The 18,190-nt window shown below is 44.0% G+C and overlaps 1 protein-coding gene across 1 annotated transcript; it reads left to right on the forward strand.

Moving 5' to 3' along the window:
• Positions 1-2,196: 2,196 nt before the first annotated feature.
• LOC142471179 (olfactory receptor 5P66-like) lies at positions 2,197-4,472 on the forward strand. The gene is made up of 2 exons (XM_075577968.1): positions 2,197-3,149; positions 4,265-4,472. The coding sequence occupies exons 1-2, from the start codon at positions 2,197-2,199 to the stop codon at positions 4,470-4,472; spliced, it is 1,161 nt and encodes a 386-aa protein (XP_075434083.1).
• Positions 4,473-18,190: the final 13,718 nt, after the last annotated feature.

Below are 18,190 nucleotides of genomic sequence, written 5' to 3' on the forward strand. Positions count from 1 at the left end.
CTGGGAGTTGATGTTTTCCTCCCTGAATTACGTTGACTCGTTCTGATGAAGTCTCCATGGGATTCTGTACAATGAGAATCATGGATTGTCAAGGATTGTGTTAACTGCATAAAAAGTATAAAAGATCTATCAATCTGAGTGTAGTAAACATTACAGCCTGCCACTGTCAGACACGCTGCCCGGCGTTAGGAGAAGCTCCCGTATTGTAGGGTCAACAAGAAGCACAGAGAATTATACCACAAAGACTTATCACGATGCTGCATACATCTCACTGAGGACGTTTACCAGGGAAGGCTAATGTGGTTCCCTGAGAAAGCTGAGCCTGATACTGACTGAGTCTAATAATTGCTGTGGTTATTATAGCTGGTGGAAAGCGTGGGATACTGTGGTAAGTTGAATTCGTATGAATTGCAGTAGGGGTGGTTCTACTGTAGTGCCAACGAGTATTCTAAAACAAATCTGGGGCAATCACCAACAAGATCCAGGTACATGCTGGGTACATGCTGGGTACATGCTGGGTACATGCTGGGTACGTGCTGGGTACGTGCTGCAACATTTCAATAGATTAATTATTAATATATCAGGATGAGCTGTTCTAAACAATTTTTTGCAACATTTCAGTGACATTTCTGCAGACAGACTAATGGCCCATCGGATTAACACCAGGGGTCCATGGCAGTCCCATTCAAACAGAATGGGACTGCCAGGGAACCCTGCTGTGTTAATCCGATGGGCCATTAGTCTCTGTAGAAATGTCACTGAAATGTTGCAGCATGTACCCAGCATGTACCCAGCATGTACCCAGCATGTACCCAGCATGTACCCAGCATGTACCCAGCATGTACCCAGCATGTACCCAGCATGAACCCAGTATGAACCCAGCATGTACCTGGATCTTGTGTTGGTGATAGCCCCAGATTTTCCAAGGCAAGTTTTAGAATAGTCGTCGGCACATCTGTATAATAATGAGCATTTTACCTACATAGCCTATATATATAAAAATTAGCTGTGATGATATTACATTGGGATTCCCTGTATTATTATTTTCTCAAACTTTTCTCAAATGTAAGAAGCGAATGTTCCAGTTATTAGTATGTTATGGTGGGAAACTTACAGGTACAGCCGGAGCTCGGTGGGTATCACAGCCTGGCTTACAGCGAGATGGTTAGTAAATGTCACAGTGGGTGTGGGGAGAGGTGCAGATAAATCAGGCTTCATCGTTCCTTTCCAGTGGAATATTAGGGGATATGTTGGGATATTTTGCACCAACATATTGTGTGTTATCTGAAGGTTCAGCACAATGACGCCTTCTACATCTGCAGCCATAAGTCCAAGCGATGGAAATGTTTTATCTAGAAGCTGTTTTTCAAGACTAACCTTGAAAGGCCGGAGAGACGCAGCTTTGCATATATTGGGAGTAAAGGAGTGACAAAGGTATTGGGAAGGGAGGGAAAATATTTTCTTTAAAAATAGCTGTGTTTACATGACATTGGGACCTATGTACAGTATCAACGCAAATAAAAAATTGCTTTGATTCCGTCTATTATTATTTTCTCACAGTTTTGTTAAATGCCAATAATCCATTAATCAGGTATTGCTATGTTTTGTTTGGGGAAACTTACAGATACAGCAGTAGATCAGTGGGTATCAAAGCCTGCCCAAGATGGTTAGTAACAGCTACAGTGGGTGATGTACAGATGTAGTAGGCTTTATTGTCCCCTCTGTGTTGGGTATTGTGGGATACAGGATGTTGGGACATTCTACCCTACCTTTGAGCCCTGTGGAAAGTCTTATATAATGAGTTCGTGTTATGGGAAGGAACAATGAAGCCTTCTGCATCTGTACTCATGACTCATGATCCAGACTATGGAAATGTTCTATATTGAAGCTATTTTTCAGGACTGGACATGAAAGAATGGAGATAGGGAGCCTTGCACATATCGAGGGTGCAGTGAGACAATATGAAGGGTAAAGTATTTACAAAGATATCGGGCAGTGAGAAATATGGGGTATCGGAGAAAGGGTGTAGTAGAGACAATATGAATGGAAAGGAGATGGCGGTGCAGGGGTAAAGGTGAGGCAGCAATAAAGGGGGTGTGGGAGGGGGAGGTGTGTAATGTAACCTCTAACCATGTCTCATCTCAGGATATCACAAATGTTGTGATTTCTAATTTGTGTTTCCCCTGTCCTCAGGCGATGCTTGGGAACAATCACACAATAGTCACAGAATTCCTGCTTCTTGGATTCCAGAATCTTCACAATTTCAAGATTTTACTCTTCACTGTGTTCCTCGTGACTTACATTATGACCATAAGTAGTAATCTCCTGATCATCGCATTGGTGTCAACCAGTCACCAACTCCACTCTCCCATGTACTTCTTCCTTGCTCACTTGTCCCTAACTGACATCCTGCTCACCACGGTTATTGTCCCCAACATGCTACGCCTCATATGGAGAGAAGGTGGCACCATGTCTGTTGCTGGCTGTGTCAGTCAACTTCACCTCTTTACTTGCACTGGGGCTACAGAGTGTTTCCTTCTCACTGTGATGTCCTATGACCGATACTTGGCCATCTGCCACCCGTTGCGTTACATCACCATTATGAATCTGAAGCTTCGCCTCCAGCTGGTCATCTGGTCTTGGCTCTTAGGTCTTGCGGTGACATTAATCTTAATTCTTCCGATCGGTCAGTTACAATTCTGTGGCCCCAATGTCATTGACCATTTCTTCTGTGATTTTGCTCCTCTTGTAAATCACTCGTGCTCAGACACCTCCCTCATAGAAATTGACAGCTTTGTGCTAGCCTTCCCTGTAGCCCTCTTGCCATTTGTGTTCATCATTGTGACCTACGTATGTATCTTCCTCACCATCCTCCGGATCCCATCTACCACTGGGAGACAGAAAGCCTTCTCCACCTGCAGCTCCCATCTCACAGTTGTTTGTACATATTATGGGACACTGATTACTGTCTACGCTATTCCATCCATAGGACAAACATTTAACATAAACAAGGTCCTATCTCTGCTGTACACGGTGGTGACTCCCTTCTTTAACCCCATCATATACAGCCTGAGGAACCAGGAGATCGGGGCAGCTCTGAGGAGATGGTTTCAATATTCAACGGATTTCTGGCATGAAAGGAAAGGGAGGTAACCCAACATATGAACCTCTTTGTACTGTATAGATGATAAGATTAATATTGAATTTGTGTAGGGACCTCGGGAGAAGTCACTGCTTAGTATGAGGACAGATTACCTCTTCCTGATAAGATTTATATCAGGATGTCCTGCCTCCCCAATGGGAAGAGTCAATGTATAGTTAGATAATAATAATAATAATAATAATAATAATAATAATAATAATAATAACATGTTCTTGTATAGCACTGCTAGATGTATCTAGCGCTTTACAGAAACATTTTGCAGGCACAAGTCCCTGACCCATGGAGCTTACAATCTATGTGTTTGGTGCCTGAGGCACAGGGAGATAAAGTGACTTGCCCAAGGTCACAAGGAGCTGACACCTGGAATTGAATCAGGCTTCCCTGATTCAAACTCTCCGTGCCAGTCAGTGTCGTTACTCACTGAGCCGCTCCCTCTCCCCCAGAAAGCTGTGTGCTGGTTCCGGTACATGTACAGGTGTAGAAAGGGTTATTACTATCCCTGGCACATTGTGGTGGGATATTCTGTTATATTCTGCGTTATCACTGCCATTTAATCATATGGAAAAACGGTGATATTCTCATTTATAATGTGACATTCTGTGTTATCCGTTGGTAAAATAAAGCTGGCTACATGTGTAACATTGGCTTATATTGACTTGAATATGACATGTTTATCTCTAAAGAGACACTGTTTTTAAGTATACCCTTTGCTTCCTTCATTCATTGTAACATCGCCGGAAGAAGAGATCAGTGTATTTCGAAAGCTCGCACAAATAAAAGCATTTCGTTAGCCACAGAACGGTATCATCTATTTATTTTTTGATTATAAAGCTCGGCTAACACGGTACTGATACCTCTACATGTATATATATTTATACACATATATATATATATATATATATATATATATATATATATACACATATATATATACACACATATATATATATACACACATATATATATACCGTATTTTCCGGCGTATAAGACGACCCCCAACTTTTCCAGTTAAAATATAGAGTTTGGGATATACTCGCCGTAAAAAAACATCAGATTTGATTTCAATATGGTAATTTTAATTCAAATTCTTATGACATGCAGGTACTTAGCAGGAAAACTGTCACTTATAAACATAAGGCTGTTTGTCATCAAACATGTAAACATAGAACAGTGCAAGTGGATTAAACTTTTCCTAATTCACTCTAAAGCTGAAAGGAAGGATAAGACAATAAACCCATGCGAGCTGCCATGCAGTTTGTTTTCTAAGCTGTCAACCAAACTGGAACTGATGATGATAGGAGGAAGATAACAAACAATAGAGAGAGAGCAAGTGCCGGGCAAGTCCCTGGCGAGTTAGCAACGCCCATCATAACTGCAAGCTATGGTATTTTTACAGGTTTTGCTGGCGTGACAGTTTCCCTGTAAAAGCCTTCAAAATCCTCCTGTTCGTCATCTGATATCATAAGTACATCAATGACATCTTGTGATACATTTGTAAGGCAGTCATCGTATGGATCGAATTCCGTAGCAGATGGTGTGGTCTCAGCTTCGGCTTCCTCTTCATCTTGCCACAAGTAGTTGTCCTCCATACCATCTAATGAATTTGATATGCCACACTTCTTGAAAGACTTGATTACTGTTTCTGCATCAATATCATTCCAGGCTTTTATGACAAACTTGCACAAAACATCCAACTGTGGAAGCACGCATGTTTCCTCCTTTTGTGAATGACTTTTCGCCGCTAACCATCCATTCATTCCACTGTTCTCCAATGCGATCTTTAAATGGCTTGTTTAGGCACACATCCAGTGGCTGTACCAACGATGTCAATCCTGCAGGAATAACTGCCGCATCTGTGTTTAGTCTTGCAAGCCTTTGCTTGGTGCTGGGAGTTAAATGAGCCCTGAACATATCCCACACCAGTAGACTACATTTTTGAATAAGTCCACCTGGTCGCCTGCTCCATACATTATCAAGCCATAGATTTACCCCTTCTTCATCCATCCAGCCTTTTTCATTCACATGTACAAAACAACCAACAGGGAACTTGAGTTTCGGCATTGTTTTTCTTTTAAAAATAATCATTGGTCTCAGCTTGGCGCCATCAGCTGTGCATCCTAGTACCACTGTAAAACTGGACTTCTCGTGTCCTGTTGTTTTAATTAAAATTGTTTTTCCACCTTTTTGATGGACAGTTTTATTTCCAACCATATCAAAATTCATTGGAGTTTCATCCACATTTCCAATACTACTTAACGCATAGCCATGTTTAGTGCGCTGTTGTATTACGTATCGGTGGAAACTATTTACTTTGCTATGAAGATCTGCAGGTAATTTTTCGGGCAATTTCCGTCTTTTGCCTCAGTACCATATTATGCCTTCCCATGAATCTAGTACACCAGGATACAGTGACCTTAAATCTGTTGCTGTGATCTGGGTTAGATTTGGCCCACTGAAGTGCAAACAAACGTATTTTATTTCGTGTCACTACATAACCGTTTTGGCGATGCTCATTCACCATGTCTGCTACATGTTTTCTGAGTTCTGGCCAATGTGGGGTGCCTCTTCTTAATGCACACTTACCCCGTGGCATACGCTTTAATGCTTTTTCATTTGCTTTCCTGTCCCGAACCATCTTTTCTGTTACTCCATATTGTCTTGCAGCAGCGCAGTTATTATGTTCCATGGCAAAGTTTACAACTTTAAGTTTGAAACTGGCTTCATATTTCTTTCTTCTTGCTGGTGGAGCCATGATGGGGCTTTGACTGTTGGACATTTGTATACTGTAGTGTATGTCCTGGTGCTATACTGTATGAACAGGTGCAGATACTGGTGCTGTACTGTATGAACAGGTGCAGATACTGGTGCTATACTGTATGAACAGGTGCAGATACTGGTGCTATACTGTATGAACAGGTGCAGATACTGGTGCTGTACTGTATGAACAGGTGCAGATACTGGTGCTGTACTGTATGAACAGGTGCAGATACTGGTGCTGTACTGTATGAACAGGTGCAGATACTGGTGCTATACTGTATGAACAGGTGCAGATACTGGTGCTATACTGTATGAACAGGTGCAGATACTGGTGCTGTACTGTATGAACAGGTGCAGATACTGGTGCTATACTGTATGAACAGGTGCAGATACTGGTGCTATACTGTATGAACAGGTGCAGATACTGGTGCTATACTGTATGAACAGGTGCAGATACTGGTGCTATACTGTATGAACAGGTGCAGATACTGGTGCTGTACTGTATGAACAGGTGCAGATACTGGTGCTATACTGTATGAACAGGTGCAGATACTGGTGCTATACTGTATGAACAGGTGCAGATACTGGTGCTGTACTGTATGAACAGGTGCAGATACTGGTGCTATACTGTATGAACAGGTGCAGATACTGGTGCTATACTGTATGAACAGGTGCAGATACTGGTGCTGTACTGTATGTGGTACCCAGTAGACAACAACCAGCCAATCACGGCAAGCGATGTACCTTACCGGCGATTGGCTGGTTGTTGTATACAAAGCCTGCTTGGATTGGTCAGCTCTCCCTGCCTGCCCAGCCCTCCCTGTCTCCAAGACTATCAGAGCGGTAGCGCAAACACGCCTCTTTCACCCGTCTGGCCGCCCTTGTATCCTATTACCTCCTTCTCTGCCTCTCAGATCTCGCACATGCGCACCTCCGCCGCTTCACTGCAGTCCTCAGGAGCGAGATCTGAGAGGCAGAGAAGGAGGTACGGTAATAGGATACAAGGGCGGGCCAGACGGGTGAAAGAGGCGCGTTTTTCTGGGCACAGCGCCGCTCTATCTCTTTTTTTCCGTACCCCGGGCGTCCCGGACGCCTGCAGCTTGCTCCGCCCTTCACTTACACCTTCCCGGTGAGGCGCCCCCTCACCTCGTCATCGGGACCGCGTTAAGTCACTTCTTTCCACGAATCCTGGTGAGTGGATTTTCTTCTACCGTACTTGTACAGCGCCGCCCTTGCTGCTTTCACGCGGTCGCCGCATACGGCGGGGATGCGGCCGCGGCCGTTTTTGAGCCCCCCCCCCCCCCCTCCATATGTGGCGACCGCAGAATCTCCAGTCCGGCTCGGAAGTTTCAGCACCCGCCCTATAAGACGACACCCGGCGTATAAGACGACCCCCGAATTTTGAGAAGATTTTCCTGGGTTAAAAAGTCGTCTTATATGCCGGAAAATACGGTATATATACACACATATATATACACACATATATATACACACATATATATATATATTAGCTGATATACCCGGCGTTGCCCGTGATTTACCCCCCTTCACAGTTGGCTGGCCCCCACGTTCACAACTCCGTTCCCCGTCACAGCTCCGTCCCCCCCCTCTTCACAGCTCCGTCCCCCCCCCCCTCCTTCACATCTGCGGTCTCCCCTCCCTGCACCCCACATCACTCTCCACCCCTCCTGGCCCCCACATCAGTGTCCCCCGCCTTGCACCTCACATTACTGCCCCCCCCCCCCTGCATCAACCCCCAGCCCCCACCACATCACCCCCCGGCTCCCACCACAGACTGTCACACACACACACACACACAGTGTCACACACACACACAGACAGGAGTAAGAGGCAGTGTAACACACACAAACAGTGTAACACACACACAGTGTAACACACACACACAAACAGTGTAACACACAAACAGTGTCCCACACACACACACACACACACAGTGTCACACACACACAGTGTCCCCCCCACACACAGTGTAACACACACACACAAACAGTGTCCCACACACACACACACACACAGTGTCACACACACACAGTGTCCCCCCCACACACAGTGTCACACACACACACACACAGGCGCGTGCTTGAGAGCCGTGGGGGGTGTCCCGGGCGCTCGCTCCCCCGCTAACTGTAGCGGCACCAGGGGGGGTGAATGCGGGGGAAACAGGGAGACATGGGGAGAGGAGGAGGTGCGCGTGGGTCACGCTGACTTGGAGGGTGTGTGTGTGTGTGTGTGTGTGTGTGTGAGTCGTCACTCCGCCTCAGGCCTCAGGCCAATGAGAGGTGCGGGGGCAGGCGGCCCAAGGGACCAATGAGATTTCCCCTAGGGACACAGGAAGATGCAGACAAAGCATATTATAAAAGGTAAGTGGATGATATTACACTCACATGGTTTCAGTAATAAAAATGCATTTCGATCGCAATGGATCTCAGCAGCCGGATGGATAGTAGCTCAGCTTCCCCTCTGCCGTGGCGTGCGTGTCACTGATGCGTTCCATTAAAACCGGAAGTGATGTCATCCGCTTCGTCCACTTCCTGGGGTTCCGGCCGGCATAGGAAAACGTCACTCTACGCGTCACTCTACGCGTTTCACCACTCCTGATGAAACCTATGTGGTTACTGGAACGCATCAGTGACACGCACGCCACGGCAGAGGGGAAGCTGAGCTACTATCCATCCGGCCGCTGAGATCCATTGCGATCGAAATGCTTTTTTATTACTGAAACCATGTGAGTGTAATATCATCCACTTACCCTTTATAAACTTTATATACGGTCTGCACTATGTCCAGTTTTATCTTCTAATAAGGTCCTTGGGAGCCCATGTACCGGGGGAAATATTGATTTCTGGATCTTCTGATCGCTCTGTGACACCTATAGCATCCAAAAGATACCTTTACGTGCCTTCAATTTCCTCACGTTTGTGAGAATTTATTAGAGAGACAAGTCACCATATTCTGACCTCAATATAAACAATATTGCACTATCAATATATTCTTTGTCTTCACATATATTGCGCTTCCCGGAGACCCATTTCCTTCTACTCAATTGGGGTAACAGGACTGGAATAAAAAGCGACGATCGCAACGAGGTCCTCGGCCGGGTCACCGGGCGCTGGCGTAAGTCCCCTTGCTGCGTACCGAGATGTCGACCCTTCCGTGTTTAGCGCGTCTCGGGATAAAGCGTACAAACACCAGGTCCTGGTTGGGCAGACGCCCGGATATGGTGTAAGGAAAGGTGCGCAGGCGTGGCGCCTACGCGTTTCGCACAGACGTGCTTCTTCAGCAAAGTGCTAGTAATTTTACGTCGCTTAGCTCTTGTTTTCTTCCCAATATCTGTGGCCGCGGTTGTTGAAATCTTACCGACCACCTCAGGACGTCTATTACTTTGGACACAAAAATCTAGTCAGGGTAAAGATCCTGGTTAGACAAGAGACCCGCAATTGGACTCTAAAGCCCAAGAGGAGACTTTAACCTCTATGTACTCCGTGTCAACCACCACCAAATTTTAAATACACTTCTGTTTATACCCTACACTCCCCGCTTATGTCCCCTATTATGTTCTAATAAAAGCTTTTTTGTTTTGCGTCGCTTGGCACAGTAGACTACAAGTTTGGGAATATTTTCTGGTCCCACCTATAGTTGTGTCCTTTGAGTGCAATTGCGGGTTTCTTGTCTAACCAGGATCTTTACCCTGACTAGATTTTTGTGTCCTCATTTCCCCTACCCTATGCACCATGGAATTTTATGTTAATTATGGTAGTTTTGGAGAGCGATAAGCCTTCTGTGTGTTTTCGTCTATTACTTTCCCTATAAATGTTACAGAATATCCGGAATCGCTTATCCCCAGTGCAACACTAATGCGGGTTTTCCTGCAGCCACACGCTGTATGTGACACATTTAAATGGAGGATGGAACCCCAATACTGTGTATGTTGTCACTTACTTACAGGTTAAAGTCGATTCTACACCCCAATTACGAATAAGTTTCTTTGACTTTTCTGGTGTCTCGTTACATATCAAGGAATGTCTAATCCTCCTGTCTTCTCATTGTCTGTACCAACTACTCCTTATTCCGAGAGGTGGGCGAATGAGTCAAACTTCGGCACGGAAATTCTTCACCGTAGTTCTTTCAAAATTATATTAGCTGAAGAATATTATAATGTGAAGGCGATGCACATAAGTTAGGACAAATGTGTGAAAACCCCCAGCTGCTAAAGTGCCCAGTAGACAAGAAACGCGTCAGAGGATTGTTGTGCTTTTTTTAACGTTGGCTATTATGCCCAATAAAGATGATTAATTTGTTCATACCTACCGCCAGCCTCATTTTTTTTCATTCCGCAGTGCCTATTCCCTGTTTTACTTACAGGTTCAAGTCAGTTCTAAACCCCAATTATGAGCACATTTTTGAAGTGAAACTTCTCTGCTGGCACGTTTTTTCAACGGTTAATATATAACTTTGTCTTGTTAAATACAGTATTATGGTGAGGACGAGTGATTGCTAATGCCAACTGCTCTCTGCTCCTATGGGTTCTGTTTCCCCCTGTTGTTGTTTTGTGCACAGGAGTCTCTTTACATGTTGTCTCTCTCTCTCTCTCTCTCTCTGTAACACTTGCGCTCACCACGAACAAGGCAGGACCCTGGTACTGAGGTAGGAAAGTACACAACTGCGCAACCCAAGCAGCGGAAGCGCGCCTGGAGGGTGGATAGTCAGCGTAGCCGGGTCCGGGTTAGTTCACATACTTGCCGGGGCCCGGGGGGCAGAGCCAGTAAAATGGTCGGTGTCTGTCGTGACGTGGTCTGGGGTTGGAGCCGGTAAAGTAGCAGCGTGTCCAAAAGCCGTGGTCAGGGATGGAGAGGTGCAGGTAGTCACGGGCAAGCCGGGGTCGTTATCCAGAGAGGGTCCAATAGTCAAGCCGGGTCAGTACACGTGAAAGCAAGTGGAGGGGAAAGCAGAAAGGCACAAGGCAAAACAGAACGCAGGAACACAAGGCTGCACAGGTTATGCTCAGCAATGAGGAAATGAAAGGGCAGGGTTTGAATAGGAGAGATGCATGACTGGGATTGAGAGGCGGAGCAGAGGTGCGGCCTCTGCGGAGGCAGAGATTGGCTGCAAGGCACAGGAGACAGGTGTGTGTACTTGCTTGTAGCTGGGGAGCGGTGCACGATGTCACATGTGCGTGACGCGCGACGCGACCGGGGGGGGGGGGGCGGAGCCAGGCTCCGTGGTACGGGTAGAAGAGCTGAGTGTGCGTGTGCAATCTGTAAACAGAGCGGGGGACTGAGAGGAAGCAGGCAAGGAGGGATCACACCGCAAGGGGACGTGTTCCCCGATTATTATAATTTTATCTCTCTATCTCTCTTTCTCTCTCTCTACACACAATAACACACCCTGCTTAAGGCACATAGTGGACAGACACACAATAACACAATATAAAGAAGGAATATACTGCACAGACACACAATAACACACAATGAAGAAGGAAGATACTGTACAGACACACAATAAAACACCAGGAAGAAGGAAGATACTGCACAGACACACAATAACACACCAGGAAGATACTGCACAGACACGCAATAACACACCAGGAAGATACTGCACAGACACGCAATAACACACCAGGAAGATACTGCACAGACACACAATAACACACCAGGAAGATACTGCACAGACACACAATAACACACCAGGAAGATACTGCACAGACACACAATAACACACCAGGAAGATACTGCACAGACACACAATAACACACCAGGAAGATATTGCACAGACACACAATAACACCACGTCAAGGTATAACCACATTTTGCGGGTCCTAACACTAAACTGTGAACCCTTCCTTTTACCTCTGTATGCGGGGAAGCAACCACAGTGAGTCCTGTCCATTCAGCAAAATGCCAGAACCTCCCAAGTTAAAAAGGTGGGGGGGGGGGAGGGTGAGCTCTGGGAGGAGGGGCCACCTAACCTCCAAACAACTGTTACCAGTCAGGAACTAAATTAACACACACATTCCCAGCACGCTCTAACTCCAACACCCACCATATTATATATACTGTATATATATATATGTAGAGGTATCAGTACCGTGTTAGCCGAGCTTCAATAATCAAAAAATAAATAGATGATACCGTTCTGTGGCTAACGAAATGCTTTTATTTGTGCGAGCTTTCGAGATACACTGATCTCTTCTTCCGGCGATGTTACAATGAATGAATCAAGGAAAAGCTATACTATAAACTGTCTATTGGAATGTTATCTGTGCTGGTCCTTCCCCCGGTGTGGATGTGTTTTATGGCTGGAGGTGTCAAAGGGTTCCTGAAAGCAAGTGAAGAAAGAGTGTGTATGTGTAACAGTGTGACTAAAAATGAATGTAGAGCCCACAGTATATACAGTGCTTTACACAAGGTGTGTGTGGAGTTGGAGTGGATAAAAATGGTGTGGATGGGTGTAGAAATGTGAGGGTTTGTAGCACAACTAAAAGTGTGTGTGGATACTTTGTGGTCCCTATTGGTGTATAGGGAAGGAAAAACAAGAAGTATTAGTATGTGTGAAAGACAGCTGTGTGTGCATACATATAGCACAGTATGTACAGACATGGCCTTTAGCGCTCATGGGACGAGAGTTCACTAGTGTCAGTAATGGTTCATAAAATTTCGATCTCTGTTTAGGCCACTGCTAAGTGTCCCGAACAGTTGCATAAATTTGTATTCATGCAACCGTCTCTCTTTCGGTGTTTTAAGATTACCTTTGAGTATGACATACCTCCAGACAATTGGGACCGCTATGGGTACTCGGATGGCGCCACAGTATGCCAATCTGTTCTGCGCAAAACTGGAAAGTGACTTTCTGTCCACCTGTCACTTGAAACCCCTTACATACCTTCGCTACATCGATGACATCCTCCTGATTTGGACCTCTGGCGAACAGGACCTCCTACAGTTCTATGACAACTTCAATACTTTCCACCCGACCATCAACCTCAAACTCACCCATTCCCCGGATGAAGTACATTTTCTAGACACCACCATTACTATAAAGAACAACCAACTACAGACTTCTGTATACCGCAAACCTACAGACAGAGCCAGCTATTTGATGGACAACAGCTTCCACCCGACACACACCAAACATGCAACCATCTACAGTCAAGCCATACGATACAACGATACGATATGCTCCGACACAGCAGACAGAGACCAGCGGATTAAAGCCTTGAGATCAGACTTTATAAACCGTGGATATAACCACAGAATTGTAGACCAGCAAATTCACAAAGCCACCAGAATACCAAGAAGTGATCTCCTTGAATAAAAACAGAAGGAGACAAGCGACAGGTTACCTTTGGTGGTCACATATAACCCACACCTAGGATCCCTACGCAAGATCGCCAGGAAACTACAACCCATCCTCCAGGAAGATACAAGACTGCAACAGGTCTTCCCTGAAGCACCCTTATTATCATACAGACAACCCCATAATCTCAAGAATATTATGGTGAGGAGTAAAGTATTCAGCAGTACAACTGAATGCGGGACAAAACCATGCCAGGACCCAAGATGCAAAACCTGCGCAATGCTCTACACAGCGGACACAATACAAATACCACACAGGAATCGGGAATACAAAATCAGAGGAAGGTTCACCTGTTCCTCCAGCAATGTCGTGTACCTCATCATGTGCATGAAATGCCCAGGAGGCTGCTACTACATAGGTGAGACAGGACAGGGGCTAAACAAGCGAATGAACCTGCATCGCCACAGCATCACACACGGAACAAGAGACAGTCCTGTTGGCGACCATTTCTCTGACTCTGGCCATAAGATGAACGATCTGAGGGTTGCCATACTCAAAGGTAATCTTAAAACACCGAAAGAGAGACAGTTGCATGAATACAAATTTATGCAACTGTTCAGGACACTTAGCAGTGGCCTAAACAGAGATCGAAATTTTATGAGCCATTACTGACACAAGTGAACTCTCTTCCCATGAGCGCTAAAGGCCATGTCTGTACATACTGTGCTATATGTATGCACACACAGCTGTCTTTCACACATACTAATACTTCTTGTTTTTCCATCCCTATACACCAATAGGGACCACAAAGTATCCACACACACTTTTAGTTGTGCTACAAACCCTCACATTTCCACACCCACCCACACCATTTATATCCACTCCCACTCCACACACACCTTGTGTAAAGCACTGTATATACTGTGGGCTCTCCATTCATTTATATTCACACTGTTACACATGCACACTCTTTCTTCACTTGCTTTCAGGAACCCTTTGACACCTCTAGCCATAAAACACATCCACACCGGGGGAAGGACCAGCACAGATAACATTCCAAGAGACACTGTTTTTATGTTTACCTTTTGCTTCATTCATTGTAACATCGCCGAAAGAAGAGATCAGTGTATCTCGAAAGCTCGCACAAATAAAAGCATTTCGTTAGCCACAGAACGGTATCATCTATTTATTTTTTGATTATTATGTATGTATATATATATATATATATATGTCTGTGAGTGGGTTTACTGGCTTTGCATCTCCCAAGTCCTTGCTTTAAAGCTGTGTCTAAAGCAGCATGCATTGGCTAAGGGTTGCTCATGTAATGTGAGCTTGAGATAAAAGGTGGCACTGTGCTCATTTGCATGTAATTTCCCAGAATCCCTTGCTGCAGTGGAAATGCTGTGTGCTGGGTGATAATGGTGACAGACAGGGTTGCAGACCTGTCTAAGACATGCAAATGAACATACAGGAATATTTACAGTTGCTTTATGCTTTACTGTGGAGGGTTTTTGTCACTTTTTTTACCCACCATAACCTTAATAAGTGTGATATATATATATTTCAAAAGGAGTGCGACTTTGGATCGGCTGGTTTCTTCTGTCCGCGGATGTCAAAAAGGGAGATTCACGTTTTGGGGATGTTTTTTTTTTTATTATTATTACCTGAACACTCTCTGCGGATTCCGCAAACCCGTCGGCGGATTTATAGAATATAATCCTCCCATCCTTCTAAAGAATCCGCCAACGAGTTGCTGAATCCACGGATTTGATGCTACAAATCTGTCCACGGGTTCCATCCAATGGCGTTTATCTATGAATCCGCGCAGATTGAAGACGCCAAAACCGTTTGCGGATTTTACACCACAAAACACATTTCTGGGGGAAAATACGGGAGACGGATGTGGACGAATTCACCCGTTTCTATTGATAATGTTTAGGGTGCCACGGTGCCTCTGGGTGGTGCTGCTATAGGTGATGTTCTTAAAGGTCCGTGATGATAGAACATATTTAAAACGCGCCGACGCTGTGCACACAATTGTGATTAGCTGTTGCACAATTAAAACAGACGTTAAGCGTCCGTTTTTTTCTGGGTAAATAAAGTTATACACACAGAAATAACGTCGACGCAGGTGAAACATTTTTACGCCACGGCTATTACTGCGTTATCCAACCAGCGCTACATCCGGCCGGCGATATCTTAAGGGCCGGCACCGCTAATTAAATATGTGTCATTGGGCCTAGTTCTGGAGGAAGCAATACAAAGAAAAGGGCTCTTCGTAAATGATGTGAAGAGATGGACACTTCTCAGGTCTTTTCACAGCCTGAAATGAATCTAGCAGTTACATTATCTGCACGATGGAGACACCAAACCTGCAGCAAAGCTCTGTAAGTTACTGATTGGGATGGGAGTTGGTGTTTTCCTCCTGGAATTTCTTTCAATCCTCCTGATGAAGTCTCCATGGGATTCTGTAGACTGTGTACCACAGGGACTGTTCTCTCTACTGTGTGAAGAGTATAAAAACCTCTATCAATCTGGGTGTGGTAAATATTACAGTCTGTTATCGTCAGACAGGCTGCCCGGCATCAGGAGAAGCTCCTACAGTATATTGTAGGGTCAACAAGAAGCACAGAGAATTATATCACGATGCTGCATACATCTCAATGAGGACGTTTACCAGGGAGGGCTAAGTTGTTTCCCTGAAAAAAGCCGAGCCTGATACTGACTGAGTCTGATCATTGCTGTGGTAGTGGTTATAGGTGATGGTAAGTGTGGGATACTGAGGGAAGTCACATTGCTGTGTTCTGCTTTGCAGCAGGGGTGGTGATTTTATTGTAACTACATATCAATATAACCAAATAGCTTTTTTTATATTAATTTGGGGTCTATAAATAAATGCAAATTAAAAAGTTCTTTCAGTCGCTGGATCACGTTTTATAAAAAAAATGTTAGAAACAAATTAGTTTTGTTATTAGTATGTAATGATGGGGAAACGTTGTCATTTGTATGAGGTTATTTTCCCCATAATTTGTCACTGGAAACCTTATATATCATATACATTGTCTACTTTTGTTTCGCTTGTATACGGTTAACAGTGTCATTTGTCCCAATGTCAGTGGTCCCAAGGTTCAGCAAAGTATCCGGCCGCTCCTCCTCCTCTTACCGTGCACCCCAAAACTGGAACAGTCTGCCGGAGACTCTCACATCCACCACCAGTCTAAGTTCTTTCATAACTAAGGCTGTCTCACATTTTAATCTGCTCTGTAACTATAATATATTTTATTTCTAACTGTGCATGCAATGTCTTGTATATAATGTATAACCCTGCTCACTTATGTAACTATGCATTTGTAACCATGTATTTGTCATCATACCTCTGTGCCCGGGACATGCGTGAAAACGAGCGGTAACTCTCAGTGTATTACTTCCTGGTAACACATTTTATAAATAAGTAAATAAATAAAATAAGGTTATTTGCTTATCACATTGGGTCAGTTTAAGCTTCTTGTTCCCATTACATTTTGCAGTAAATTCCAACATTTTTATTTTAAAATATGAAACTGTATGTTGTTGAAATTTCACAATTCTAAATGTGCTAGTAAAAAAAAAAAATCAGCCCCCCAATAAGTCTCCTTTCTTGTTTGAATTTGGGTAATTCGTCAATGCTACCAGATATATTTACCTCCTGTGTTTACCTGTTGGTACTTTTTCTTTAATATTTGAATCAACATCTGTTTATTCTGTTCTCACTTCTTACAATACTTAATTGGATTTGCAGTAGGGGTGGGGGTTTAATAAGGAGAATTATGACTACAGAACCTATATAGCAATATACAGTAGCTGTGTTGACATTATATTGGTGTCCGCAGCATGTATCACGGTAAATAAAAAAAATTGCTTTAATTCCCTGTAAACACACAGATACCCAACAAGCTCTGAGAAACCCCTAACATTACCACATAATATATATATATATATATATATATATAGTGCAGAATAAATGAGTTCTTCAGTATTCGGTGATACCTTTTTTATTTGGACTAACAATTTATGTCACAGGACAAGCTTTCGAGAGTTATCCTCTCTTCTTCAGGTCAAGCAATACTGATATGCAAAGGGTTAAATGGCTAATACAGTGTAGAGAGAGGGGGAAAAAAACAACAACAGATATTTACTGTAGATAATGTCGGGTGTTAAGTGTTTGAAGCCAGGGGACAGTGTCAAACAAAGGTGGGGAGGGGGAGGGATACTGGGGGGGGGGGAAAGTGTGGATCAGAATAGAGGCAAGCAGGATAATTACAAACCAAAGGACTTAATGCGGACATGGGTTTTTTCACACCCTATCAAAATTGCTTGTAATTATCCTGCTTGCCTCTATTTTTATCCACACTTTCTCTCCCCCCCAGTATCCCTCCCCCTCCCCACCTTTCTTTGACACTGTCCCCTGGCTTCAAACACTTAACACCCTACCTTATCTACAGTAAATATCTGTTGTTTTTTTTTTCCTCTCTCCACACTGTTTTAGCCATTGAACCCTTTGTATATCAGTATTGCTGACCTGAAGAAGAGAGGATAACTCTCGAAAGCATGTCCTATTACATAAATTGTTAGTCCAAATAAAAAAGGTATCACCTAATACTGAAGAACTCATTTACTCTGCACTATCGCATCTGGACTAACACGGCTATTTTCTGCTTTATATATATATATATATATACACACACACACACACACATATATATATATGTGTGTGTGTGTGTGTGTGTGTGTGTGTCAAAAGGAGTGCTAGTATTTAATTCTCTGTGCCATTATTTTCCCACAGTTTTGCTAAACGTAAGACACAAATAAATCAGTTTTTTGATGTTTGGGAAACTGAATCTGATGAGTTTAATGGGATATGTTGTGTTATTTGGAGGAGCAATGAAGCTTTCAACATCTGTACTCATGATTCCAGGC

Source organism: Ascaphus truei, chromosome 20 (genome assembly GCF_040206685.1).
Source record: "Ascaphus truei isolate aAscTru1 chromosome 20, aAscTru1.hap1, whole genome shotgun sequence".
In the NCBI taxonomy this organism is placed as follows: Eukaryota; Metazoa; Chordata; class Amphibia; order Anura; family Ascaphidae; genus Ascaphus; species Ascaphus truei.

Excerpts from the sequence above, each read along its gene's own strand:
- LOC142471179 (XM_075577968.1), top strand. The coding sequence starts at position 2,197 with ATGCTTGGGAACAATCACACAATAGTCACAGAATTCCTGCTTCTTGGA. Across the intron at positions 3,150-4,264 it reads TGGCATGAAAGGAAAGGGAG|GTACTTAGCAGGAAAACTGT; the intron begins GTAACCCAACAT and ends TATGACATGCAG.